This window comes from Coloeus monedula (genome assembly GCF_965178545.1).
Source record: "Coloeus monedula genome assembly, chromosome: 11".
In the NCBI taxonomy this organism is placed as follows: domain Eukaryota; kingdom Metazoa; phylum Chordata; class Aves; order Passeriformes; family Corvidae; genus Coloeus; species Coloeus monedula.
The window spans coordinates 19,116,241-19,143,294 of NC_138791.1; the positions used below are offsets into that span (position 1 = coordinate 19,116,241).

Here is a 27,054-nt window from a genome sequence, read left to right on the forward strand (position 1 = left end):
ATTGTTTACTAAAGCAGCTTTCCCACGCCATCACAGCACTGCCGTTCCTGCTTAGGAACAGGCTAAGCAGGAAAATGAGAAGTAGCAGGGGACAGAATCTGCTGTGACCTCCTGAAGTGGCTTGAAATGAGTTGAAAACTCGAGCAACGCTTACCTGGCCTGTGCTAATTTGTGCATCCCCAGTGGTTTTCCCTGCAGCTGCCTCGTTCTTTGCGCCGGCCCCGCCAGGGAGTGGGTTCCCCTGGAAGGGATGCGTGACGTGTGTCTCGTGTTTTCCAGGCTTGTCCTACACGTGGATCTTCAACAATAACACCTTGTATCTTCAGGAAGATAGCCGGCGCTTCGTTTCCCAGGCAACGGGAAACCTGTACCTGGCCAAGGTAGAGCCGTGGGATGTTGGGAATTACACGTGTGCCGTGAGCAGCGCCGCGGCACAGCGCCGAGTGTGGGGGCCCCCCACCGCCCTCACCCTCCGAGGCGATGGTGAGTCAACAGCGGGGCTTGGCTGCCCCAAAACATCCAGCTGCTCCTTCTGCAGCTGTTGGGAATTTGTCCCCACTGAGGGAAAATCCCCCCAGTGAAGGTTGTGCAGCGGGGCACGACCCCACAGTGAGGTTTGGGCTGTCGGGACGGGGGTGAGGAGATGAGCATGCAAAGAAAGTTCTCAGTGTCACTGAACAACAAGAGAATGTTATGTGACACTTTAATATTTCCCACCTTGTGCCCGTGTTGAGGTTTAAATCCAACAAATCTTTCTAAATTTATCATCTAAGTATAGCTCAAATAGCAAATCCAGAGAGCTGCTTCAAATCGAGCTGCTGAGGTGAGAAACTCCCCTGCACATGTACAAATGCCTTCCTGGCAACACTTGTAATTAAATGCTCACAGGCAGAAATACAGACCTGGAAATCTGTACACGAAGTTTGTTTTGTGCACTTGCCCACCGAAATTTCAATACACTCGTGCTGTTTGCAAAGCAGTGGCGACAGTCAGTGACAAAAGTCTGTGCAGAGTTGGATTTGGAGGACAAACAAAGCTCAGCTGTGCATTGTGGAATAACTCTTTCACTGTGAGGCTGTGCCGTTCAATAACGTCAGCAGATCACACAAAGCAAAGCTGCACTTCCTCAGCTCCAGCGTTAATAATTTGGCACAAACTGTGATTGCAAATGTTCAAGATCTTTTCTGATTCTTTTTTTTCATCACTCTATTCCTTTTCTCAGATTCCTTCTATCAGTCTCTTTATCTTCTCCCATTCGCTCTGGTGGCCTCTGGATTGCCTCCAACACTGGCAGCCTCTAAGGCAACAGTGGAAGTTGGATGTGCAATATTATCCAAATTATGTTAAATATAAAACAAGAACTGGTTCATTTTCTGTGTGAGATGCAGGCAAAGACACTGCAGGAAAATACCTGATTTATGTTCATCCCTACTGTTGGAATGAGCTTCACTGTGAGACACATAAAAGACATTTAAGAAGTTTAGCTAAAAGTTTAGTTTCCTAAATCCGTCCCAAACCTGCTGCAAAATTAAATACCCTAAATTAATACTGGATTAGCTGTGATTTATCAGATGTTCAGCCAGATTTTCAAATATGATAATTCCATCTAATTACATCGGCCTTCCTCAAGTCTGCAGCTCACATTTGGATGTTTTAAAGAAGTTTTAAGTGTTTTGCAAGCAGTTTGGACACGGAATTTTCTAATTTTCTTGCGCACAGAAAGAATCAACTCAGTATCCTGAGAGTGACTAGTGGCAAAAAGAGGTGTGAACCCAAAATTGTCTCTAAAACCTTGATGCACAGCAGACTTGTGATGTAAAACTTGTATAAAGTCACGCTCTTTGACTCCTAAATGCAGGGAATGTAGAGATTTCACAGAATTGTCAGCGCAGGGTTGAACTCCACCCAGGAGGTTGAACCTGCTCCATCATGTGCTGCTCACCACGGGTGGAACATAAGGCTCTGGAGTGATTCATGCCACCCTTCCTTTCACCCTGGAATTCTGTTGCACGAGGCAGGCCTGGGGCTCAGCTGGAGCGAGCTGTTTGATGTTCCACAGGTGTGATGGGGGAGTATGAGCCAAAGATTGAGGTGCGTTTTCCAGAGACAACCTACGCAGCGAAGGGCTCCTCTGTCAGACTGGAGTGCTTTGCCCTTGGAAAGTAAGAGTTTTGTTTTTATTAAATGTGGGGTTTAACACTGCTTCTTTTGCGTTTGCACATTGGAATTATTCTGGTCAGAATGGGATTTGGGAATCTCATATTTTTGCTTTGATTGCTTCTGTGCCGTGTGTTCCCAAGGAAATGAGACAGAACTCTGTGCTGTAACTGAAGCTCTCTTGGGTGCAGCTTGAAGCAGAGGGAGGGAATGTGGGAAGAGGAGGGAAAACTGGAACAAAGATTTTCTTTCTTGAGAGATGAGGCCCGAGCCCAGGTGACAGCACTCAGTGTAACTGCACAGTCACACCTGATAGATGTCCAAATAGGAATGGTTTTTTGCCTGTGTGACATCACACAATCCCAGAATGGTTTGGGCTGGGAGGAACCTTAAGGGTCATCCAGTGCCACCCCTGCCATGGGCAGGGACACCTCCCACTGTCCCAGGCTGCTCCAAGCCCCAATGTCCACCCTGGCCTTGGGCACTGCCAGGGATCCAGGGGCAGCCCCAGCTTCTCTGGGCACCCTGTGCCAGGGCCTGCCCACCCTCCCAGGGAACAATTCCTTCCCAATATCCCATCTAAACTTATTCCTCTTCAGTTTGGAGCCATTCCCCTGGTCCTGTCACTCCAGGCCCTTGTAAATAGTCTCTCTCCATCTTTCTTGCAGCTCATTCAGGATTTGAGAGGCCACAGGGGGAGGTCACCCCAGAGCTTCTCCTCTCCAGGCTGATCAGTCCCAGCTCTCCCAGCTTTTCCTCCTGGCAGAGCTGCTCCATCCCTCTGATCCCCTTTGTGTCTCCTCTGGACTCTCTCATTGCTAAGAATCAAATGTGGGGAATCAGGATATGTTTGAAGAACATGTGGGATCTCCTGACCCTCCTGTCTCCCAAGCAATGCTGAAGAGCCCTGGGAAGACCCAGCAGCAGCCCTTCCTTCCAAAAATCCATTTTCCTGCATTTTTCCAAGTTTTCTTGCGCTGCTGTGCCCGATCCCAGCTGCAGTGGTGGCTCAAGCAGCTGCTCTGCATTCAGGGAGCAGCTGGGGGACTGAATCACTGTAACCAGCCCACAAACCCGTCTTTCCAATGAGCATTGTTTTCCCTGGAAAAGCCCAAATAACCCTTAGATTGTTGACCTCTATTTAGTTTAAGTTCACTTTGACAATCCATTTCAAGGCTGTAAGCTTTTGAAGTGTTTAGAGCTTTCCCAGAGGTTAAAAGCCTGACTTGCAGACAGCACAAATTAATCAAATGTTCCTCTGGAACCTACCCTGGGAAGTAGAAAAATAAAGCAAATAAAAAGTTAATAAGATTGAAATGGCCTTGCCTTTCAGATGAGATTCTTATACAAACTAATACTAGAGCTAATTTTTATTAAAGGTATGTACACTTCTTTGGCCCAAAAGCAGTACCAGACTTTAGCACTCTTGCTAAAGCTGATTTTCTTTTCCAAATACTGTCAAGCTACTTCTCTTGAAATACCTCCTTAATTGTGTGTTAGTCCATGCAGGCTTTACATTTCAAGTTGTCATTTCTCATTTCCATCTGTTGCACGGGAAGCACTGAGCAATGACAGAGAAAAAAACAGTAAATGAGCTTTACAAAGCAGTGACATCTTAGGGAAGGGGTAAAGATGGGCCATGTTAGTGTGATGCACAGATTTGGTCATTTTAAGAACATCACAAGGAGAAAACAGGGGACTGGAAGGACATAAGGATAATGAGATCCCTCAGGGACACTCTTCTATGCAGTGCTGAGGAATGGCTGAGAGGGTTAATGCAGCTTTAATGTAGATTTTCTTCCTCATGGGCAGGACTGCAGCAGTGCTGCCATACTCCCCTGGAGTTATCCTGCCTAAATGCCAGGGATCCACCAGCCAAAATCCATTTTCCACACGCTCTCTGCTATCAAGCTGCTGAATGCACCACGTGTTGGAGGTGCTGTTTGGGAGCAGAGGCTCTTTGGTGTTGATACTGGAGAATTTCTCAGAATTTCTCCTCTTAAATTTTATTTCTGTAAGTTCAATGTCTCGTACAGAACCGCACAGGTTTCATTCAGGTTTTTGCTCTCCAAACAGAGCATTAAACCACCTTCTCACCAACATGTCCATCAGTGGAAAAGCTTTATTTCAGAGCTGGCATTCAGATGTGAATAAAGCAAGCGAAAGAGATTGCAGGTGAAACACTCTTAACTTATTAGATAAGTCCATTTTTCTGAAGGCATGCAGGTGATTAGTGGCATTGTGAAAAGCTGGAAGTTTCCTGCCTCCAGCTGTTTACAATTGCAGGCAGAACCATCTAAATGCAGCAGCGTGGCCGCCTGCACCTCCAGATTCCCAAATTCCACTAAAACCCTGGCCCCTGCTATTGTCTGTTTATGTTAAAATCAATTCAGCCCAGCATTCGTTGAGCTGTACCTCTGATCTGCCACAAGCACTGGTGGTTATTATCTCGCTTGGATTTCAGAACTGCTTCCCCATTATCCATAATTTTCTATATTCACACTGTTAGGCCGCTGGCTCAGACAATGCCGTGGCTGCTGCTACCTGGGCACTGTGAATAACAGAAATCTTTCACACCGAAGGCAGATCATAGGCAACCCGCTGGGGTTTTGGTCTGCAAAAGTCTTAAATGAAAGTAGTTTTGTGGTATTTAGAGAAATAGCATCTCTTTTCTGTATGGAACAGCAAATCACACCAATTGGGCCTCCCTCAAAAACTGCACTTCTGCAGTTCAAACGCAGCTGCGAGAGGCCCGACTCACGGCTGAGTTTAAAACTCAGTTTAAAACATCTTAAAGATGCATTTTTTTCACATGGGGGAGCTCAAAGTCACCCAAAATGTGCTCCTGTGGGACACCCTCGGGTAGGTACATTCCACATAGCTCTGTTGCAAAGCTCTTTTTGCATTTCACATCAAAATATCACTAAGGATTTTTACAAATCATCTATTAGCCGCAGAAATTCTTCTTGTTTTGAGGAAAATAAAGGGTTGCAAATGGCAGAATTTATCCCTGGAAAGAGGGTTTGGAGGGATGGATCCCAAATGGACAAAGGATCTCAGGCCAGTCCTTGACTTTGAACCTGATTTCGCAGAGCAGACACCACAAATATTAGAGAAGATTTTGAAAAGGAAATAAGTGCTCGCTGCAACGGAAATATAAGAAAAAGTGCAGCTCTCTGATGGGTCTAAACAGAAAACTGCACCTTATACTTAATCCTTTAAAAGAGGGAAATCTGAAATATGAAATAGTGGCTCCACTATTTCAAATCCTGCAGCCCGTGGCAGTTTAATAGAAGAGATGAGACTTTGTGTTCTGCACCAATATTCATTACGATGACAGTGTTTAATATTATGCCAGTATTAAAAGTCCTGGTTTGGATCAAGCTCTATTAATCATGCCATATATCCAAATTATTGTTCCTTGTCTTTCAGGGGGAAGAATTATGTTCAGTTGAGTTATACTGTGCTGCTGCTTTCTGCAGATTTGTCTCAAAATAACTTTTTTCTTTTTCTGCTGCACAAATAAGAATAGTCCCTGGAACAAAAATAAGCAAAGTAGTTTCCATGTCTGGTGCACATATTTATTAAACTGTGTCCGTGGTTTATATTTTTCTTCATTCCCTTCTCAAAGAAAGGGAAATAATCAGTTCAGAATCCCTGTAGATGGGCTGTTGCCAGCTGAGGTTGTACAAAGCATACGTGAATAATATAAAACAAGATTTCTTTCACCCCAGAATATTTGTTTTTCATGGGAAGATCCCACCTCTTCCTCTCAATGTATTAATGGAAGGGTTTTTCTCGTAGCGCTTGGAATAAGTAGATAATCACACAGTTCCAAGGGGGCTCCAAATAACTATTTTTACTAAATTTACATAAGAATCCCAGGCTTCACCTCTGGTATATTCTCAAGCTGTTTGTGTGGGAGGCTTTAAAAGGGTCGATTACGGGATTCTGAAATCATAGAGATGGGAATGACCTGTGGCACTACAGGTGAAGTTTTCGGCCCCCATCCCTGATCAAACCGAGGCCTGAGGATTTGTTCTTTCAGGGGTGAGCAGATCCCCTCTCACACAGTTCAGGTGGTGCCTACAGGAGAGCAAGACTCAGCACTTTGCAGAAAACCACTGTTTTCAGGTAATCCATCAGGAGGATCCAAAATTAAATGCTTCAATTATGCTGCCCCTCGGATCCTAATTCTTCCTGGTGTCAGCAGTGATGCAGCTTTCAAAGCTCAGCTCAGGCTCATTTGTCTAACGAACCACAGGCTTCATTACCCCAAATGCAGATTGAATTTCCCTTTGAAGGGCCCCCAGATGCACAGGACAAAAGATGAGGCACGGTCCCAATGCATCATCTTTGCTGAAGAAGGTGAAGCCTCCCTCCTGGTGTGGGTTCTAATTCTGCAGACAAATTAATTTCACGTTTGCTGTGACAAGAACTTGTCACCAACCACAAAATATTTTCCATCTCCTTTTCTTTCCCAGTTAGTAACTTATGGTTTTGTGATTCTGCTGCCTGTATGGTGGAATATAAATTAAATTAGTGCTCCTGGATGCTCTGAAGGTTTCAAATAAACTGCAGATTTATGTACTAAGACACTCTCATATTTATGCACTGTTTTCTTATTTACTCAGGAGAAAGCCAGACTTTGTCTATGAAGTGTAATAAATTTGGGAACTGGGCTCATTGTTTCTTTATGTATTCCAAAACTTTTAGGCCCAAGCAGTAATGGTTTTAATCTGGTTGTTGGGAGGGACTAAGTGACAGAAAGACCCATGAGAGGCAGGGCCACTGCAAACCTACATGGGCAGGCATTGGTCTGTGGAGCAATGTCAAATCCTGATTTTCCAAGGAATATGAACATGCAAAATAATTCCACAAAAATTCATAAGGCCATATTTATTGGACCAGGTTTTCTATATATTTACCTACACCTCAAGGACACTCCTTAAAACATCAATTTCTAAATAGATTATTTGTTCCAAAATCCAATTTAATCAAACTGGTTTTGGTTTTTTTTAACCTTGAAAGGTTAAACTTAACTCTCACATGGCCCAAGTGAGAGTTACTGTTAAGAGATTTGGTTATCAAGATGTCAACTAGCAGCAGAAAAAGGTGAAACCAACCCAAAACCCTGTTTTCTGGAAAATACAGTGACTGAAGGGGCTGGGAATTCTATAAATGAGGTATCAATGAAGAAATGCAGATATTCTCTAGGAAGGTCCTTCCCATGGAATTGGCTGAGCTATGGATCCTCCCAGTTTCTGCTCCTTTACCTGCAGCTCAGGTGGAGCTGCTGTCCTGACAAAGGAATTCCTTTTTCTGATAAAATCAAGGCTCCCTGGCAGGAGAACAAAGCACTGTTAACTATTTATTGAATTCAAACACAGTGAAGCTGATGGACTCCAAGGTTTCTCTTGCCTGCTCTGCTGACACCAGGAGTGAGCTTGAAACAGCCTCATGTTTGGCCAAAAATGAGCAGAGCTTGCCTTGAAACATCCCCAAGGATGTCATTATGAGTCTGTGGTGTGGAGAAGGAGAACGGGGGAGCGCCTTCGGCTCCAACCTTGGCAAAGCTGACTTGCCAAGTTGACAGAAGGGGCCTTTTCCCACCAAGCGCTGCCTCTGGCCTTGGTGTCAGCACAGAAATCCCTCATTCATGAATAGTCAGTGCTGAGAGAAAACAAATGGCTGAGACAATAAAAAGTATGGAGATGAAGCTCTTTCAGGTGGCAGAATGCATCTAATTATTGTTTTCTTCTCCCATACGGCTGTTAGTTCCCTTTAATCTCTTTGTTACATCAAAAAAAGATGAAATTAAATCCAGAAGAGATGCCTTTAAAGCAAGTAGTTCAATGCTCCTGGCATTCTGCAGGCTGCTGCTCCACAGTCGCTGCTCACCCTGTATTTAATATGCAGGAGGATTTGCAAAGCCAGCCGTGCTCTCCTTCATGTGGATCAGTCCAACACCAGGCTGGGAAGCTCCCCTGGCTGTTTTCCTGCCTGCAGCACGGCACTCATGAGCCAGACTCGGTCTGCACTGGAGCTGTGCTCCTTTGAAACACCTCAAAGTGTCTGGCTTCCTAAAGAACTGAAACTACCTTGCTGTGGAGAAATCCTGCAGGAATGCTGTCGTGCAGGATTAGTCTGGAGGAGAGAAGACTTGAGGGAGGCCTCGTTGCTCTCTCCAAACACCTGAAAGGAGCTTGAGCTGGGTGGGGATGGGCTCTTCTCCCAGGCCACCAGCAACAGGACAACAGCTTCAAACTGCAGCAGGAGTGGTTTGGATTGGATTTTAGGAAAAAATGGTTCATTGGAAAAGTGGATAAACATTGGGAAGGGCTGCCCAGGGAAGCAGTGGAGTCACCAGCCCTGGAAGGCTTCAAAGCACAAGTAGATTTGGCACCTCCTGATATGGTTTAGTGAGCATGGAGGTGTTGGTGGAAGGTTGGGCTTGATGATCTTGGAGGTCTTTTCCAACCTGAATGATCCTGTGATTCTATGCCAAGATTTCTGGAGGAGACAGCACCTTTTAAAAATTCACTCAGGAAAAGCAAACCCTTAGAAATTTCCTGGGAAGGAATCTGAAATAGCTTTTGGTCTCATTGTAGAGGACAGTTAATAAAGGTGGTGGTGACAGTGACTGTTGTCCAGAAAGATCTGGAATTTTTACAACTGGAACCAAAATGGGGAAAAGCAGAATAAAATCTCTGTTGTTCTTTGCAGCTCTTTCACTGGTTTCCAATATCTGACACATCCCAGGCACTCCTGTTTGTAGGAAATTGTTCAGAGAACTCACATTTCTCCCAAATCCTGGTTCTTCTTTCTTAGAGGAAAAATGTAGCGCATTACACAGACTCAAAATGCAGAAATCAGGCCCAAACTTCCTGAATTATTAAGAAATTAATCCAAACTGTATTTGTGACTTGATTTCATTGTTCAATCAACAAGGACTCGAACTTAAATAATTTAAGGTGTGAGCAGTTACAGTCTGTGCTAAAAAGGAATAAATCCTTTGTAAGTCAGCACTGCAGGCAGAGACCTTGGAGACTGGAAACAAGGACTTTTAATTTCCATGAAAGTTGTGTTTTCAATTGCTGTTGATGCTACTTCCAATGGAAAAGAAGTCAGCATTTAGCCAAAGCCTCTGTAAAAGCTCAAACCTGAAGTTGTTAGAAAAAGCAACTTAGTTCAGTTTGCAGATAGAGCAAACAACTGTGAAATCCAAGACTATTAATATTTCAAAGTGTTTTGGTGACATAATAGATCATGAAAGTGAGGCTCCTATGGTTTGTGATATTACCAGAAATCCAAGATGTATTTATAGCTGCCTTCACACTTCACTATTTTTTGTTGTATGGGATACATTAATCCAAATATAAATGAAAATGATAGAAAACTTCAGAAACATGAAAAAAGAAATATTCCTTTTTGTCCCTATCTCCTTCCAGCCTCAATATTTTGTTCTTTCCTCACTCAATTCTCAGTTTCTCCTCTACCTTGGCTCCTGGTTTTTATATTTAGATTTATTGGTATTTTTAGATCTTTTGAAATCTTGGCCAGTATTTCCTATTTTGGCATGTGAAAATACCTTTAGTGCTAGAGGGAATTTGTTTACTGGAAGAATCAGTCAATAATTCAGGACTTCTGTGGTGTTTCTTTGGACTTGCAGAGTTGTTCCTTCAGTGTCACAGGGTTTAAAAGCAGGTTTGAGCCCCAAGTAAGAGTTACTAAGGGGAAAATACAAATTGGCCTAAGGAAAAATCATAGAATTGACTGAGGATTTCATCCCACTTTGGACCTGTGCTCCTGAATAAATTGGACATGTTATAAAATCTCAGTCTTATATGAACCTCTGTATGTCATGCTTAGAAATTATTTCTTTTTAAAAAATTGCTACTCTCAAAAAAGGATTTTACATTCTTTTTCCGCTGCTGTAACCAATGCTCTCTCCTTTTCTCTAATAAATACAATTCTTTAGTCCTGTCCCAAGTATTAGCTGGAAGAGGTCTGATGGAAACTCCTTGGCAAAGAAAATCCAACACAGCAGGGCCAGAGGAGTTCTTGAAATCCCCAATGTTCAGCAGGAAGATGAAGGCTCCTACGAGTGCATCGCAGGAAACACTCGAGGAATAAACATTGCAAGAGGTCAATTATTTGTCTATGGTAAGCAGATTAATTGAATTTTGATTTGTAGTGTGGAACAGGATGGTGTTCCGTTGTGTTTTGCTGATGAAGTCTCTTAGCCCCTTGCTGGAGGTAGAAAGTGCAGGTCAGGTTAAGCTGATTAAGAACTGATTGGGGGCTCTCAGTGACCTTCACTGAATTACAGCCTCAGCAAATGAAGATATTTTGCGTCAAAGCTCGGATAGGAAATGTGGGAAGTTGGAAAGGTTAATACAAGGCAGAGAGGGAGTACATTTCTGTGAAATATTAAAGGCAGTGAGGGAGTCAGGGTGCAGCAGCAGATGGAGAGCAGGGAAGGATTCAGTTCATGGTAGTGAAGGTGATTTCACCTCCTCTTTGAGCTGAGCTCTGTTGTCTCATAAACAGATGAGGACAAAGCAGGGGGAACTCATCCATTCCTCCCTCTCCTTCCAGCCTGGCTAAAAGTGGAGAATAATCTGGGAAGCTCTTCTCCCTTTCCTTGTCCCTTCCCATGTGCATTAATTTCCTGCAGTCCCAGTCACACGGGATGGTCCCTCATAGCCAGGGTGAATTACATCTCTGTAGTCCAATTGCTAACACCCAGGGAAAGAACATATTTTGACAGGAATAAGAGGAGAGATCTTTTCTCTAGCTCATAAATCTTTCAAAGGAGAAAGCCAAAAAGAAAAAAAGGAAACATAACAGTGAGGGGAAAACAATCACAGCAAGCGAGACTGAGCCTCCAGTTAACATCTGTTGAGAAGACTCTGGCAAGTATTTTCCTTTTTTTTTATTTGAGTAAATCTCTTCTAATGAAGAGATGCAGGCTTTGCTGATAAGCTACCAGGCTCCTGCAGCCATGGCTAATATCAAGATATATGCCAGGAATAGAACAATCTGCTGCTAGTTTAAATATTTCATTATTTCCTTGCTTTCAGGGGGTAGTTGTTGCTCTCATTGCACACTAATTTTTTTCAACACGTCAATCAAGCAGTTCCATTAAAATTAAGTTCAGTAGATTACCTGGACGTGATTGATAACAGCACAGGCAATTATAAAATTATGATCAGTTAATTCAATCTGAAACAATGTGCTTATTAACTGTGCTTTGTACATTAATTAATAGCAGCTCATAGTGAAATGTATAAACAGTGCTCATGAAGCCTTGGCATGAGGTTTTTTTGCCATATTAGTAGTGTGCTGGTAAATTATCTCTGTAATTGATTTCCTCTTGCTCCTTTCTGTTCTCTGGGGGTTTTTCTCTGGAGGAAGGTTGTCTCCAAGAAGCAGGGACTCTTTCCTGGATGCTGCTTTGAGTGTGATCCCTCCAGCCCGTGCTTCAGGCTCTGAGACCAGTAAAAATTACATGTAATTAGAAGCATTTTTAAGCAGGGTGAACTCCATCCTTATAAGATCTTAGAGCACCTAAAGGGGCTCCAGAAGAGCTGGAGAGGGACTTTGGATAAGGGATGGAGGGACAGGACAGAGGGAATGGTTTCCCACTGCCAGAGGGCAGGGATGGATGGGATATTGGGAAGGAATTCTTCCCTGTGAGGGTGGGCAGGCCCTGGAATGGAATTCCCAGAGAAGCTGGGGCTGCCCCTGGATCCCTGGCAGTGCCCAAGGCCAGGCTGGACATTGGGGCTTGGAGCAGCCTGGGACAGTGGGAGGTGGCCCTGCCCATGGAATGAGGTGTTATTTATTCTCCCCAGGTCTCACCTTCACCTCCATCCTGACAACTGTTCACAATGTCAGCCTTCCCCAGGAGAATCCCTGCTCAGCTCAGTCCTTGAGTCTCAGTTGTCTACAGAGCTCCTGTGTGATTCCTGCAAATTCTGCTTTTACACCTCAGTGAATTTCTTTAGAGGAAGGCTTTGCAGAAATTAGGGGTCCTGGTGCTTATCAAGCATATCCTGAATTTCAGGCATCTAAAATCACTGTTCCTGCACATTTTGGCCATAAAAAGGGATAAAATCTTAACCAAACTGCCTACCCACTAACCACTTGATTTCTATTATTTTCCCAAGCTTGTCCTGAAGCTTAATGCCAGGAAATTGTTGTACAGAATTCACTTGCAGCATAATAAAAATGTGTTGAATAGATATTAATTAGCCCTGCTCAGTTCATTAATTAATGGCAGCATACCTCAAGCAAAATCACTTTTCTCTTGCTTAAAATGCTTTGCATATTCTTTTCAGCACCCCCTGAATGGGATAAAAAAATCCAAAATGCCTTTCTGTCTCTCTATGACAGTTTATTTTGGGAATGTAAGGCAAGAGGAAAACCAAGCCCTTCCTACAGCTGGTTAAAAAATGGCCAGCCCCTCGTGTCAGAGGTAAGATTCCTGTTGTCTTCTTTGATTATTTACTCATATTTTTTTTCATGATTTAGTCATAAAATTCAATTCACAGTGGATTAGTTTCAAGAAAAAATAGGTAAAGATTCATATATCAAAATAAACATAATAGTGCAAACTCTGCAACACAGAGCCTCAGTTTTTGGCCTTTGCCTTTACTGGAAATGTATGAAATTGCAGTTTAGAGAGAGAGAAACACCAATTTCTTCATGTGAAATATCTAATTGCTTCAAGACATGGCTGTAGGTATAGAAGGGCTTAAAAATATGAGTTCTATTTGGTGAAAGAAACACCAAATGCATTTGTAGATATAATTTGCAGTTTGGGGAACTGGTAGGATGCCAAAGGACTGGAAGAGGATTCCAGAGCTGGAATTGCAAAATGATCAGCGTTGAATTGCACTTTTCTTCTGTTTCTGTTCTTAATCAGTAGCTGGGTGGGCCTTTGGTCTCGTGCAGAGTGGCTGCTCTCCTGCTGTGTTAATCTTTTACCTTAATTAATCAGTCAGCTCTGAAAATCAGCTGATTTTGAGCTGGATGATTTCTGTGCTTTGCAGAGGGAGAATAGACCGAGGAAAGCCACGGAAAGGTATAAGGAAAAGAAGGATAAGTGCAAAATGTCACTTGAATGACCAAGTGGAAAGGGAAGTAGGAGTGCGGGAGGAGAGGGGAAGTTTGGAGCTTAAACACTTGAGAATCACGAGCAGAGCCTTCACCAGCCAGGTCTTTGAGAACCCAGCTTCCAGGCACAATCCCTGCATTCCTGTGTTTGCCAAGCTCTGGCACATCCGTCCTCCAGCCTCCAGTTGTTGGCACCCTCATGGAGAAGGTGTGACAAGAGACTCTTTGCATTCTGCTGAGGCCAAGTTTTTCCATTATTTTTTAATCAAGCCTTCATCCAGCATCTCTGGGGCACACGATGGTTCATCCTCAAGGCATTTGCACTTGGATGGAAAAAAATAATACTGTGATTCATTCCTGTCTAGCAAGAACACATACAGGAGAATTTCCAAAACATATGGGCTAAATTAGCACCTGCTGGGCTGCAGAACCAGCATTTATTTGATTTAGTTGTATTTATTTAAAGAAGTTGGAGTGGGGTCCAATCTTCCCTATAATTTTCTGCTGGATCAGTCCTAAACAGACCCAACCTGCATCTGGAGAAAACAGCCAGAATTTATCTGGATTGCAGTTCTTCTGAACCTGCTCATTGCACTCATTGTCACCTCTTTCTGAGCAAGATTATCTTGTTTCTCTCACTCTGAAGGCAGCAATATTTAAAGTCTGTCACTCTCCACTTGCACCGTTTCAATAAAGAGGAATGAAATGCTCGACAGACACATTTTCAACCAGCATTTTCACAGCATTTACAGTGTGCTGTAACTGCAGTTCTTCAGGCAACAAAATGCAGGATGCTATTGCTCAATGGACAGAATGGACACTTCGGAGGGGAAAGTACAAGGGAGATGTAATAAAATATTCAGTTTGTCGCAGCACCCTGCGTGTCAGAATTCTCCCAGGAAGAATAACATCCAGATGCTTTTCACCCTGGGGCCGATTCTGATTGTCTCCTCTTTGTCAAACCTCTCTGCCTGACCACCTGGCTGGTCATCCCAGCATTATTCCTGCTCGTGTACACGGCGTGCTTTATTCTTCCCTTTGTCTGGACAGCTCAAAAGAGCCGGCAGAGAACGGTGGGGAATTTGGGACAAGTATGGAACACAAGCCTCGCTTCAGAGAGGGGTTTTGTATTCAAAGGATGTTTGTAAAAATAGAATGCATTGAGAGGATAGCAAACAGCCTGGAGGTAAAACTAAGTATGCAAAAGATATCTGTAGTGAGAGCCTCGAAAAAAATTATCAGTGGCTAAGTAATGTTGTTAATTAGTTTGCCACACACCAGCCATGCAGCCCCAGGCTGTGCTCTCATTACGTTTCCAAGCTAAACAAGCTTGGGCTGGGTCATTGTGATTGGGAGACCTCCAAAGAAAAGCTGGGGTGTTGGAAAACGTGCCCCAGCTGTGGGTAACAGCCCTCAGACCCCCCCATGCCCTGGGCTGGTCCCAGCAGGAAAGGGGGGATTCTGCCCCTGCACCCCTGTGCTCAGGTGAGGCCCCACCTGCAGAGCTGCCCCAGCCCTGGGGCCCAGCACAGGGAGAACCTGGAGCTGCTGGAGAGAGCCCAGAGGAGGCACCAGGATGAGCAGAGGGATGGAGAGGGAGGAAAGGCTGGGAGAGCTGGGATTGTTCAGCCTGGAGAGGAGAAGCTCTGGGGTGACCTCAGTGTGGCCTTCCTGTGCTCGAAAGAAAGATGGAGAGAGACTATTTACAAGGCCCTGGAGTGACAGGACCAGGGGAATGGCTTCAAACTGACAGGGGCAGAGCTAGATGGGATACTGGAAAGGAATTGTTCCCTGTGAAGGTTGGGAGGCCCTGGCACAGGGTGCCCAGAGAAGCTGTGGCTGCCCCTGGATCCCTGGCAGTGTCCAAGGCCAGGCTGGACATTGGGGCTTGGAGCAGCCTGGGACAGTGGGAGGTGTCCCTGCCCATGGCAGGGGTGGAATTGATGAACTTTAAGATCCCTCCAACCCAAACCTTTCTGGGATTTTATGACAGATGTTTATGATGTTTAGCACTTCACAAATACATTTGAGACACTTGCGGCTGTTCATCAAACGCTGGAGTGCATCCCCTAACAATGTGCTCCAAACTCTTCAATTCCTGCTCCAGAGGCAGGAGAGCCAGACTGAATGAGCAGCAGCATCCTACCAGTGGTATCTGTTGTTCAGGCTTGCACGTGGTGACGGGATTTATATTCCCTGTGGGTATCTTCCAAACTCATCTTTGAGGAATGCTTTTTTTTCTCCTCCTCAGTGCTACACTTTGCAGTGCAGCTATTATTGTCTCCAGAGAGTAGTAATTGTAAAATCACAAGATATTTAGCTTTAAGTTACAATTGCAGCATGAAAAAAGGCTTTTTTCTGTTTCCTGAAACAGAGCAAGTAAAACTTCTTTCAATACACCAGATTCCAAGCTCTGGTCCAAATATACCCACTGTGCAGCTTCCCCTGCTTCAGCAGAACAGCTGAAGAAAGTTGGTGAGTGTAGAAATCCAAGCCTGGAGGAGAATGCTCTCCCTGTGTCTGAGCAGCTGCCTGGGGCTTTCCAATTGGAATTTAAGTGTTGGCTTTCAGTGGAGCTTTTCCAGTGGCTCATTTTTCTGTAACTCTTGCTGCGATGCTGTTCAAAAGGTTCGTGTTATTGGAGCACCTCTGTCTCCTGTGGAGCTTTTCTGATCACATTTATCTGATGGGATGATGGAATGATGTTTCACCAGCCAGGGATGAGGTGCTGCTTCTCAGGATCCAGGTGGAAGATGCCCCAGGCTCCCAGTGTGGAGCATCCCTACAGGTAGCTCCTTCTGTGCCACCTTCATGGTGAAGGATAACCACAGATTCCCAGCTCAGCAGTGCAGGGAAACACCTGGAAAACCTGGACAAACCTGCCCAGAGCCACTACTGCAACATGTGCCTGGATTTCCTGAGAAGCTGGAAGAGCTCAGAGGGCTGAAAATACAGCCACCACCACCACACAGTGAGGTGCACATCCTGTTTCTGATGTATCCATCCTCATTGCTCCCAAGAAAATAACATTTCTGCTTCTGAATTGTGATCAGGTGTGCCAGTGTGATGCTAAAAAACCTTTTCTTTGTTCACTCATCAGCTCTGCCAACGTTTTCCTTGTTTTCCTCTTATCAGGAAAGAATTCAAATAGAAAATGGGACTCTCCTCATCCCCATGCTGAATCTGTCAGACTCTGGCCTCTATCAGTGCGTGGCAGAAAATAAATATGACGCGATTTATGCCAATGCTGAGCTGAGGGTGATCGGTGAGTAAATGTCACTAAAATGAGCGAGAACCCAGTAAAAAGGACACTCGTTGAAAATAAATTGAATTTAAGAGAAGAAGAGATGAAATCCCACCTGGCAGTTCAAACCTGATATTTCTTTGCTTTTCACCCACATGGAAATGTGGTTTTTTTAGTTTCATTTCATGGCTTGTTCGTAGGAAGAATCTAATCCATGTGTGGCCTTTTTTCATTATCTCATATACACCAGTTTAATGAATGCTGTTTCTTGCTTTGTTTGAGTTATTAATAGTTATTCTGCAGGTTTTCAAAGTGATTTCAGAAAGCAGGGGAAATACTTTGAGCTGTAAACAAAGAGCATATGGCAAATATGGACATAAATAACATGGAAAAAGGAATCTCATTAATGATAACCAGAGATGGACATGAATGGAATTTGCTCATATATTATAAAAGTATTCTGTTCTAGATTTCAAAATGTAAAGTTTGCTCAAGAGCCAAATATCAGTGAACCCAGTAAAACACAGACTTTAGGAGCACTCAATGTCTTGTGTTTTCTCATTCTCCAAGCTTGAATTTTCACATAAACTGCTGGAAAAATAAACCTATTTTCAGAAACTAGAGTAGGTTTATGAAAAGAAAGCCAGAGTAGAACTTGTTTGTGACAGAATACTCTCTGCAGATGAATATATGTGGCTGGACCAGGAGTGTGGAGTTTATCCTGTTCGCGAATCTTGTCTTCCATCACGGATAGACCAGTTCTCCCAGTCTCCAGATTTCCTCAGGAAAGTTTGTAGGAGCACACAGTTCTAGATAGAGAGCTTTGGAAACAGAATTTGAATTCTTTGGTACTTAGATACATTTTTAATGTTAGATTTAGATTTACTTTTGCAGAAATCTCAAAACCCAAGAAATTATTAAATTCACCGAGAGAAGACTTTGGCAAGTTTAGTAATGTCTCTTCTTCCTTCTCTCCTTTTAGCTGCAGCCCCTGATTTTTCCAGAAATCCCGTGAAGAAGCTGTCTGTTGTTCAAGTTGGAGGAGAAGTTACAATCGGGTGTAAACCCAGCGCTTCTCCCAGAGCTGTTGTTTCCTGGAGAAAGGGCTCGGAGGTTCTGCGCCAGGACAAAAGGTACGGGCAGCAAGCGGCGACTGGGCAGTGTGATTTCTCTGTTTTAGTATCATTTAAAGCTCATTGAAACACAGCTGGCTCAGGTTTGCTTTGGGCAGCTCATTGATGGAAAACTTGGATGCCAGAGGCCTCTTTGTCTTTAGAGCTGCCGTGGAGTTCTGGGGGTGCAAAGAGGGATAAGCACAGAGCCCGAGCGAGCCCACGCGGGTAAATGTGTGATCCATATGTTTGTGCTCATCAGCACTTAATTCATGGCAAGCCACGGAGCTGGAGGGAATCAGCTTCACGAGGACACAGCCCTGGAGGCTCAGGGAAGCAGGATGTGCCCCCAGGCTGAGGCATAATTACTCTGCAGCTGTACAGGTTGTACAATAACCCCCGGCACAATCAGCCTCCCCTCCCTGTCGCTCCCGTTTAGGCAGGATTTAGCTGCTGGCCCAGCACCTGGCACATGCCCACACCAACTGGTGTGGGTGCTGGGGGGTTTGGTGAGGACTAATTCCTTATTTCTGACCTGCCGGGAACCATCTCTGTTGCTATATTTCAATACTCTCAGGCACAGGGTGGGATTGTTGGGGTGGACAATGCCCAGGGGGTTGGATTCCATGATTCCTGTGGGTCCCTTCCAGCTCAGGCTATGCCATAATCCTGTGATTCTTCACTAATGGCAACTAAATGGTGAAATATTAAAATCAAAGAGTCTTACTGGCAAAAATGATGGATATTATATGCAACATAGAGCCCTGAAGATATTTCCATATACAAATGGAGACAGATGGATGAAATGGGCAGCAGTGTCTTTAAGAAGTGCTGGGAATGTCTGGGAGTCCTTCTCAGCATCTCTTTCAGTTCACGAGTATAACAGCAACCCTCTTTTGTCACATTCTGTTGTCAGCCTTGGAAATCTATAATCAGTAATTCTTAAAGCTCTGGCAACTGAACACCAGATTTTGCACACAGGACCAGTTGCTCGAGGAGGTTACTCTGGGTCACATCAGACTTCAAATGAAGAAAATTCTCTAAAACATTATCCCAAACTGTGATAAAATAACTATTTCCCTATGCCATGCTGCAGGAATGTACGATAGAGAAAAATCACGGGAGCATTTATGAAAGAAGGTGCAGATCTGAGAATTTTACATAGGTGCTGGCAATGGAACAGAAACATTTGGGTGAGCAATCAATCCCATGGCCATAAAGAGCTTCCCAACGACTTTCCCCACCTTTAGTAGTGGCAATTTTATTTCCATTTTTACCACTCACTATTAAAAATACTTTTCTAACCAGTGTTTAATCAAATCTTTATTTGTCTTCCAATTGTATTTTGATTGTGTGGCCTATTCCAGAGGCTGAGCTAAGCCTGGGTCTTGAGGTTCCACTACTCTGCTATTCCCCACCTGATTTACTGATTAAAAAAAATATTTGCACGCTCTGTCCAGTATTTACTTGTGCTGCTGTTTTAATTTACTAACAATAATTCCTGAGCATCCCAGAAGGCTCCTGCTGCTGGGCAGGAGCAAACAGCAGGAGCAGGATTTACAGAGGGAGACAGTGTATAAACTCCCTGCGTGCACAACGCCAGTGCCAGTGTGGCCACTGGTGCAAAGGGGAGTTTAGGAGGCTGTTTGATTATTAAATGACAAACTGGCTGCTGCTGTGCTTCAAAAGGAGGGGAAATAAATCAGTGTTAGTCGGGAGGTGTCTCTGACAGAAAACAAAAGTGAAAGAAGGGTTTGTGTGGCTCTAAAGTACATGGCTAATTAAAGTGCTGAAATCACACATAAAAAGAGAGGGAACGTGGTCTGCCTTTCTCCACTGATATGATTAAACCCTGACAAACCCTTATTTCTGCTCCCTTTTTATCGTGCTGCAATTATAACATTTATGGGCTCCTTCATTGGCCTTTTTTAAAATATTTGGTGGGGTTATAGTTGCTAGAAAAAGGAAATACCAATCCCTTCCAGTTCTGGCAGCCAAACTGTGATGGGCCCATTCCTAAATAAGTCAGATCACGCAGCTTCTTTTAAATTATTTAGATGAATTTAATCTCTTGTTAAAGCAGTAGTGAAACCAGACCTATTCCACCCAAAGGGGAAGAATATTCCTTCTTTTCCATTTTTCCTTTCACTCCTGATAATAGTTCATTCCTGATTGTCCTGAATATGTGGTAACCACTCTCCCTGATCATGTGAACTCTCGATAAGACAGGAGAACTCTGCTCTATATTACATTCAGTTTGTAAGGCTACAAAGATGTGTGCTAAATAGGAACACTAATTAATAGATTATCCAAATTAACAAATGCACAATTAAATATTTTTAATTAGATTTCCCTGAGTTCTTGAGGTAATTTTTAAGTTTACAAAGCTGCAGTATTTGGGTCCCTGCTATCTGAAAAATATCTTACAGTTCTTTGAAGGGAAATTTTCTTGCCAGGGATCAGCAGTGAATGTCCTCAGCCCTCAGTCCCCTTTTCAGGGCAGAGTTTCCTCCAGACCCACTTGTCTTCTCCATCCTTTCTGTGGCTCAAACCCACCATAACTCAGCTCTTCAGCAGCTTGGCTGCTCTCATTTCTGTAAAATACTTTATTGCACTTGAAGTCATGCAAGTCATTATTGTAATCATATTGCACATGAAGACATGTAAGTCCTGCAGAAAATGCCAAAATAATCACTTTTTCACATTAGATGGTGAGGTAATCCTGGACATACCAGTTCCAGATCTGTTTATGTTCCCAGCCCTCTCCATTGATTGTTTTCCCTCAAAATATTCGGAAATAACTCCATTCCACTCTTACTGACAGGACTCAGTCCCTGAGTACTGGGATTTATCCATGGGCCACGCTGCTGGCACCTTAGAGAGGGAATTTGAGGTCAGCAGCAGCAGGAATCCAATGGAAATCTCAAAGTTGGCTCATCCTGGCTGGTTTTCCTGCTCCCTCCTCACTTGATAGCCACCAGTTCACCTTCAGGTGCTCTCTTGGGCACTTAACCTCCTTCTTTGGGTCAAAGTCTGGAGAAATGGGGTTTTGGGAGCAATGCCACTTCTCCAAAGGACAACAGTTTGGTTTTTGTGGAATAAAGGACTTTCCCTGGCATGTGCTGTGGGTTTTAGCTCAGTGTAGGAATGAAACACAACAAAACCCAAGCTTTATGCTCCAAACTCCCTCCCCGTGGAGTCTGACACAGATTTCAGCTGTTTTCATGGGCGTCACATCATCAGTGCATGCAACAGGAGTTTTCTTCATCTCACTTCTCCCTTCTATCCCCTCGTATCCACCGAGGAAACAAAGGAGAAGAAAGGAACAATTCATATATTAAATAAAACAAATTTGCAAGTCTAGACACTGCTCTCGTCACAAACGTCTGTCTTCGTGCCTTCAGCGAATTCAGACTCGGGACCCTCGTGGAAAACTTATTTTACAAAAAATTCCTTTTGATGGAAGCATTTTAATAAATGGGAATTGGCCCTCCTTTTGCTTTGCCAGAGAGAGGTGCTATTCCCCCAGCCTGGGCTGAGGATCCCCAAGCACCGCAGTGAATGTGCATAAACATATGTGATTCACTTCACTCAGAATTTCAATGAGGAGAGCTGAGGGAAAACTGAGAAATGAGGTAGGCTGGAAGAATGCATTAGTCATATACAGCACTTTCCATGCATTAATAATCAGTAATAAGCAAATATTCATAATTTAAATTGTTTTTTGGGGCCTGGGCAAGAAGTACATTTAAGGATCATAAAATATGCTCAATACCTGCTGGCACCATGACTTGATTGTAGGACATGGTTCAGTCCCACTTCTGTGAAGGATGGGAATGGATCTTCTGTCACAAATAAAGCTGGGGAATTCTGTGTGCCGTGGCACTCTTGGTTTTGGTGTTTTACACTCAAGTTGTTATTCAGAGGAAATGTGGGGAAACGACGACATGAAAAGCTGCATTTCATCAACACTGTGGAAAGAGAACGGAGCAGGGGTTGTGGCTGGGTGGGGGAATTATCTGGGAATTGCTGAGTTCTTGGAGCTGCCCCTTGGATCCTCAGACTCGAGGGGTTCTCCTGCTCCCACATGAAAAGCCAGGACCCAGCAGGTTTCCTTAGGGTCTGTTCTCCCACCACTCTCTGGGCACTCTGGGCCACCCCCTGCTTGTGCTTTCCTTCTGCTCCTCCACTGCTCATAGCCAGATTTCAAAACCTTGAGCATTTTAACACATTTAAACTTTTTTGCTATTTGGGAAAAGGTTTGTTTCGTGTCTGTGGAGGGAATTTCACAAAGAGGGAGTTAAAAGGTCTGCAGCTGCTACTGAGGGACAGCTCCGATCTCTGCTCTCTGTGAGCAGGGACAGCACCCAGGGAACAGCTGGAGCTGTGTCAGGGGGGTTTGGGATGGAGATCAGGGAAAGGTTCTTCCCCCAGAGGGTGCTGGGCACTGCCCAGGCTCCCCAGGGAATGGGCACGGCCCCGAGGCTGCCAGAGCTCCAGGAGCGTTGGGACAGCGCTGCCAGGGATGCCCAGGGTGGGAGTGTTGGGGTGTGTGGGCAGGGCCAGGGGTGGGACTGGATGATCCCTGTGGGTCCCTCCCAGCTCAGCTCGTCCTGTGATTATTTGGTAAACAGGAGAAGTCCTCAATCCCCTGATCAAATACAACACACAAAATGTATCATCTGTGAAACAGCATTTCAGCTCCGACCAATTTGAGCAGAAATGTGTCAGGACAGCTCAGCAAACTTCAGGGAAACATTTCAATTACCAGAATGTCAGCGCTGTTGGTTTAGCTTCAGAATATCCATTATCCTTAAAAATAAATTAAAAAATCTGCTTGGGGAGGAATCAAGACCAAATGGATAGAAAATTCCAAAATTTGCACTAGTCTGCTAACAAAGGAGGAGATTGATGGCACTTGACTATTCTTTAGCTGAAGTCAATATGCAGCCTAAGGGAGTTATTTACTTTTACTTGGCAGGTGCCTCCCTCTCAAATGAGGCACCAAACTTAGACGAGCAAAGCTGGGGGAATGAAACCCATCCACAGTGTTTGAAAAAACCCTCAGCTGCCTTGAAGTCAAAGCAGATGAGTAGCATAGGCAAAGAGGAGCTTTGCTTGTCAGGCTGCTCAGTGCCACAAACCACCCTGCTTTCCTCACCCACTGCTTGCACATAAAATACCCCAGATATTCGCTTGCAGGTACCAAGTTGCACATAAAATCCACTTTTCTTATGACATTCCAGCACTTACTTTTCTGTTCCCAGCTTTCTACAGCACTGCAGTTGGGTGAATAGCACTGGGATATTAATTTTACTATTATTTTATTTTTTAAGGCTGGTTTTTGAAGCCTGGATTAAGTGTATCTCTGGTTTTATCCTCCTTGCTTTTCTACCACGAGGAGCTTTGCATAGCTTTGATGAGATGCCTTAACCCTTCTATCTTATCAGTGTCTGTGTGCTTGTAAAGAAGTTCATTTCCTATTTTAGTATTTAAATAGAGCACTTCAAATGTGGGCATCAGCAATCAGAGCAATTCCAGCTATCTCAGACACCACTGCTGAAAGTCAACATGAATACAAATTAAGCTTATCTGTTGATGAAATCCCACTTTTGCCTGGAGAACCAATGGGATTGATCCCACATCTGCTAAATTTGATTAATCACTTCAGCTCCACTCCTTGCATACAAACAGATTGACAGGAATCAAAAGCACAGGTTTACCTGCCTGCCTTCCAGCAGGTCTGCTTGGTTTGAAGTCACTCATTAAGATGTGAAAACTCCTACAAAACCTGGGCTTGCTGTTCAGAAGTGCTTTTTATCTCTGAAGCCCCAGTGTCACATTTGGTGCTAACCAGACAAACCCCACCATCACACCATTCCTGAGGGAGTGCTGAGAGCTGCAGAAAGTATTTTCTAGCTAAAAATATCCACTGCTGGCACCACAGGGGTCCTGCTTTCAGGGGGAACAGGAAAGAGAAGGGTGTTGCAGAGGACTGGGAGAGGCAGCTCCAATGTATTTACTGAGGATTTATTCGCATTCAGCAGGGAAGTTTGTCTGGTTTTGGGGTTGGTTGTAGGCTTTTTCCAGTGCTGCCTCCTGAACAATGCCACTGGGTCTGGGAGGAACATCACACATGGCAGCACTCACAGCAATCACCAGAACTGGTGATATTGGCAGAAGAGAAGTCCTACAACAAAGGCTTATCAAAAAACACCCCAAACTCTCCTGAAGTACCTTCAGTCTTTCCTTCTTCTCCATCTTTCTGGTTATTTTGTTCTTGCTCCCCATGCTGAGGGTGAAGGCAGGGGAATGGAAAACCTGACTGAAAGATGAGGAAGGAGATAAGGAGAAGGAAGAACAAGCAGAGATGATGGGAAGAAAAAGGCAATATTTTATTTTTCCTCCTTTATCTTATTTCCCTTGGTTTTCCCCTTCCTTCTCTGCCTGTTCTTTTCTGTTTGAAGCAAGGCACTGCAGAATAACGAGGAGGCAGGAGGGGACCCCCACTGCTAGCTGACCCAGGCAGCAGACAGAGGATGCTGGTGCAGGGGAAGACAGGAGAAAAGGGCTTTTCCCTTCTTTTCTCTTTCCTTGGAGAGTTTCACAACGGAACAAGCCAATAAACCTAATTTCATCCTGTAGTGCTGAGTGCTCAGTGCCAGTGTTTGGCCCAGCAGACAACGTGAGCGTGGAGGAAGGAAATGAAGCAGATGTTCTCAGGTGAAAGAGGGAAAGAACAGCAACCTCGTGCTGCTGGGTTTATTGCAGCTCCCCTCTGCAGGACACCTCTCTGATACAATTTGGAATCGTTCCCACTCGAGCCGTGGCAGCCTTGTTAAGGTGAGCCTTCCCAAGGGGCTGTCCTGCATGCTGAGATGTCCTAGGAAATCCGTCACTCCTCCCTGTCCCGAGGAATCGCGATAATCCAAACCCCAGCGAGGGTCAGTGCTGTGCCCTCTTCCCCTTCCAGCTCGTGTCCTGTCTGCTCCATGCACATTTTCTGGTGGATGCTCAGGACTCCATCCAAAGGCAGCTAATCTCATTGGATTTTTTCCACTGAGCAGGCTGGGAATCAAGCTTCCTAATTAGGAGTTTGCAGAAAAAAAATAGTAATGAGAGAATGCAACCTTCTGTGCTTCTCTTCCAGTCCAAGCTGCGCTGCCATGCACATCATTACTGCTGGGGGGATTGCTGCAGCATCAAAAATGCCAGCGTGGGTGGAAAACATGCCCCAGATTTGGGAAATATGCCCCAGATTTGGAAAACCTGCGCCAAATTTGGAAAACATGAACCAAATTTGGGAAACATGCACCAAATTTTCTGCACAGGCACCAAATCAAAGATTCTGACCCCCAGAGTTTTCAAAGAAGGTGTAGCATGAGAGGGAACAGAGCAGGGTGTGTTCAGGAACTGCTATAAACTGAGATCTTGATTTACAAAGAATCACAGAATATCCCAGGTTGGAAGGGATCCATGAAGAGCATCAAGGTCCAACTGCTGGCCCTGCACAGGACACACATGATGGGCACAGGGACTGTGGCCAGGCAGTTTCTAGGTGTGATGGAGAAAGAGTCTTCCAGGGAGGGATTTCTGGGATCATTTGGAGTGGGAAGGTTCATGTGAATGAGAGCACAGAAACACCACCTTGAAAAAGTGGCTGAAGCTTGGCCAACATGAAAGATCTGTGAAGAGGCCACAAACAGCTCTGGTTTATCCACGGGGTTTTGGTACAAAGGAGTGCTGCTCTTTCATCGCTCCTTTTCCACAGATTTTCAGTGAAAGGGAAATCTGGAAAAGGAAAGGAAAAGCTGAAGGGACACACGAGTGGCAGAATGTGCCTCACACATCAAAAAGACAGAACCTTCCTGTGCTCTGTGGTATTTTGAGCAAGGATATGGGGCTGGGGCTTCAGTGAACCACAAGTGCCCATCACTGTCACTCAAACTGGGCATAAATTCACCAGCCCAGGGAGGATTGTCCCAGGTTTCCTGCAGGCCCACAGGGAGCCCAACCAACAGGCACAAGAAATTAGAGGTGATGAGATGTGGCTGGTTTGGGGTTTGGAGCAGCCTGGGACAGTGGGAGGTGTCCCTGCCCATGGCAGGGGTGGCACTGGATGGGCTTTAAGGTCCCTTCCACCCCAAACCATCCTGGGATTCTCTGATTCTATTTTGGGAGTGAGTTCCAGGGTTTCTGAAATCCAGCCAGGGCCATGCTGGTGTCAGGTGCTTGTTGTCTGGACAGAATTCTTTAAGGTTACCAGCAGGTTTTATTGTTCTTGAGCTCCTGGAATGTGTTTTGACAAGTAGAGAGGGAAGCAGCTTCCTGCAAGTGAATGAAACTCCCACACAGAGGGTAATTCAGGGCCTTCTGTACTGTTGAAATTCCACTTAAATCCCATATTAAGGGCTTAGTTTTACATCTGGAGTGAATTTGGTTGTGTGAAGGGCTGAGTCAGAACCCCTGGTAGTGTCTGGATCGCGAAAATGATGATTAATGGTGGGATTAGAATAGTGACAGTGTGGACATCCCACCCTGTGCTGGAAGAGCTTTTGTCTGATGTAGCAGAATTACCAAGATTTCATAAAACCAGCAGAACTTGGCAAATAGAGAAATTGGCAGCTGTTTTATTTGGCAATTCAGTTCCTTTTCTGGTTTTCTTTCCCATGCACACAGAGGTGCTGTTGCCCAGTATTCCCTGGCTGCGAGTTCTGGGATGAGTCACTACAAGAGATTTGGGCACAGGGTGTTTTTGTCACTTTTTTCTTTGGCCATCACAGGGGAACATCTGCCTCACATTTAATCCTTGAGTGTGTTACAGACAGGGCAAACCAGTTTTGGCTATTTTATGTTAAAGGCAGTAGCAGCTCCTGAAAATCCTGTGTTTTCTCTGGAATCTGTATGATGGAGCCTAGCTCAGTTCAGATGTCTGTTTATATTTACATAAATAAATATTTGTGGTCCCAGTTGCAGGGATTTGATGCAGAAGTAATTCTATTTTTAGGAAGATAGGGGGGAATTTTAAGAAATAGGAAGGAACATTTCTAGCGTCACATTCTATAATTTCTGGTAAGACTTTTTTCTACATTTTAATAAGAATGTTCACCCAGATTGTGTAATTTTGTTTTGATCCAAAGCATTTATTTGATTTCCAGTTAATTGTCAGTCAACCCTGAAGCTCATTTATATCAGCATGCAGATAAGGAAAATCTTTTAAGCACAGTTTATTAAATGGCAACACCATTAGCATACAAATTATGCTCAGAATAGAATAAACAGGTACAAAGATCATTAACATATGATACAGACAGTCAGATCTCAGATGGGATTCAGTGGGACCTTTTCAAAAATACCAGGGCTGTCAGCAGCAGGGACAAGTCATTCACTCAGTCAAACTTTACTCACATTTCCATC

The 27,054-nt window shown here is 44.3% G+C and overlaps 1 protein-coding gene across 1 annotated transcript in view; it reads left to right on the forward strand.

The window, feature by feature from the left end:
* CNTN6 (contactin 6) overlaps positions 1 to 27,054 on the forward strand; it is a gene marked incomplete at both ends in the record, with an annotated part of 98,730 nt that overhangs the window by 48,749 nt on the left and 22,927 nt on the right. The window contains 6 exons of the mRNA XM_082288498.1: positions 280 to 483; positions 2,060 to 2,162; positions 10,139 to 10,323; positions 12,504 to 12,640; positions 16,417 to 16,546; positions 17,508 to 17,658. Of these exons, the coding sequence (XP_082144624.1) occupies positions 280 to 483; positions 2,060 to 2,162; positions 10,139 to 10,323; positions 12,504 to 12,640; positions 16,417 to 16,546; positions 17,508 to 17,658 (910 nt within the window). The remainder of the gene's footprint in view (positions 1 to 279; positions 484 to 2,059; positions 2,163 to 10,138; positions 10,324 to 12,503; positions 12,641 to 16,416; positions 16,547 to 17,507; positions 17,659 to 27,054) is intronic.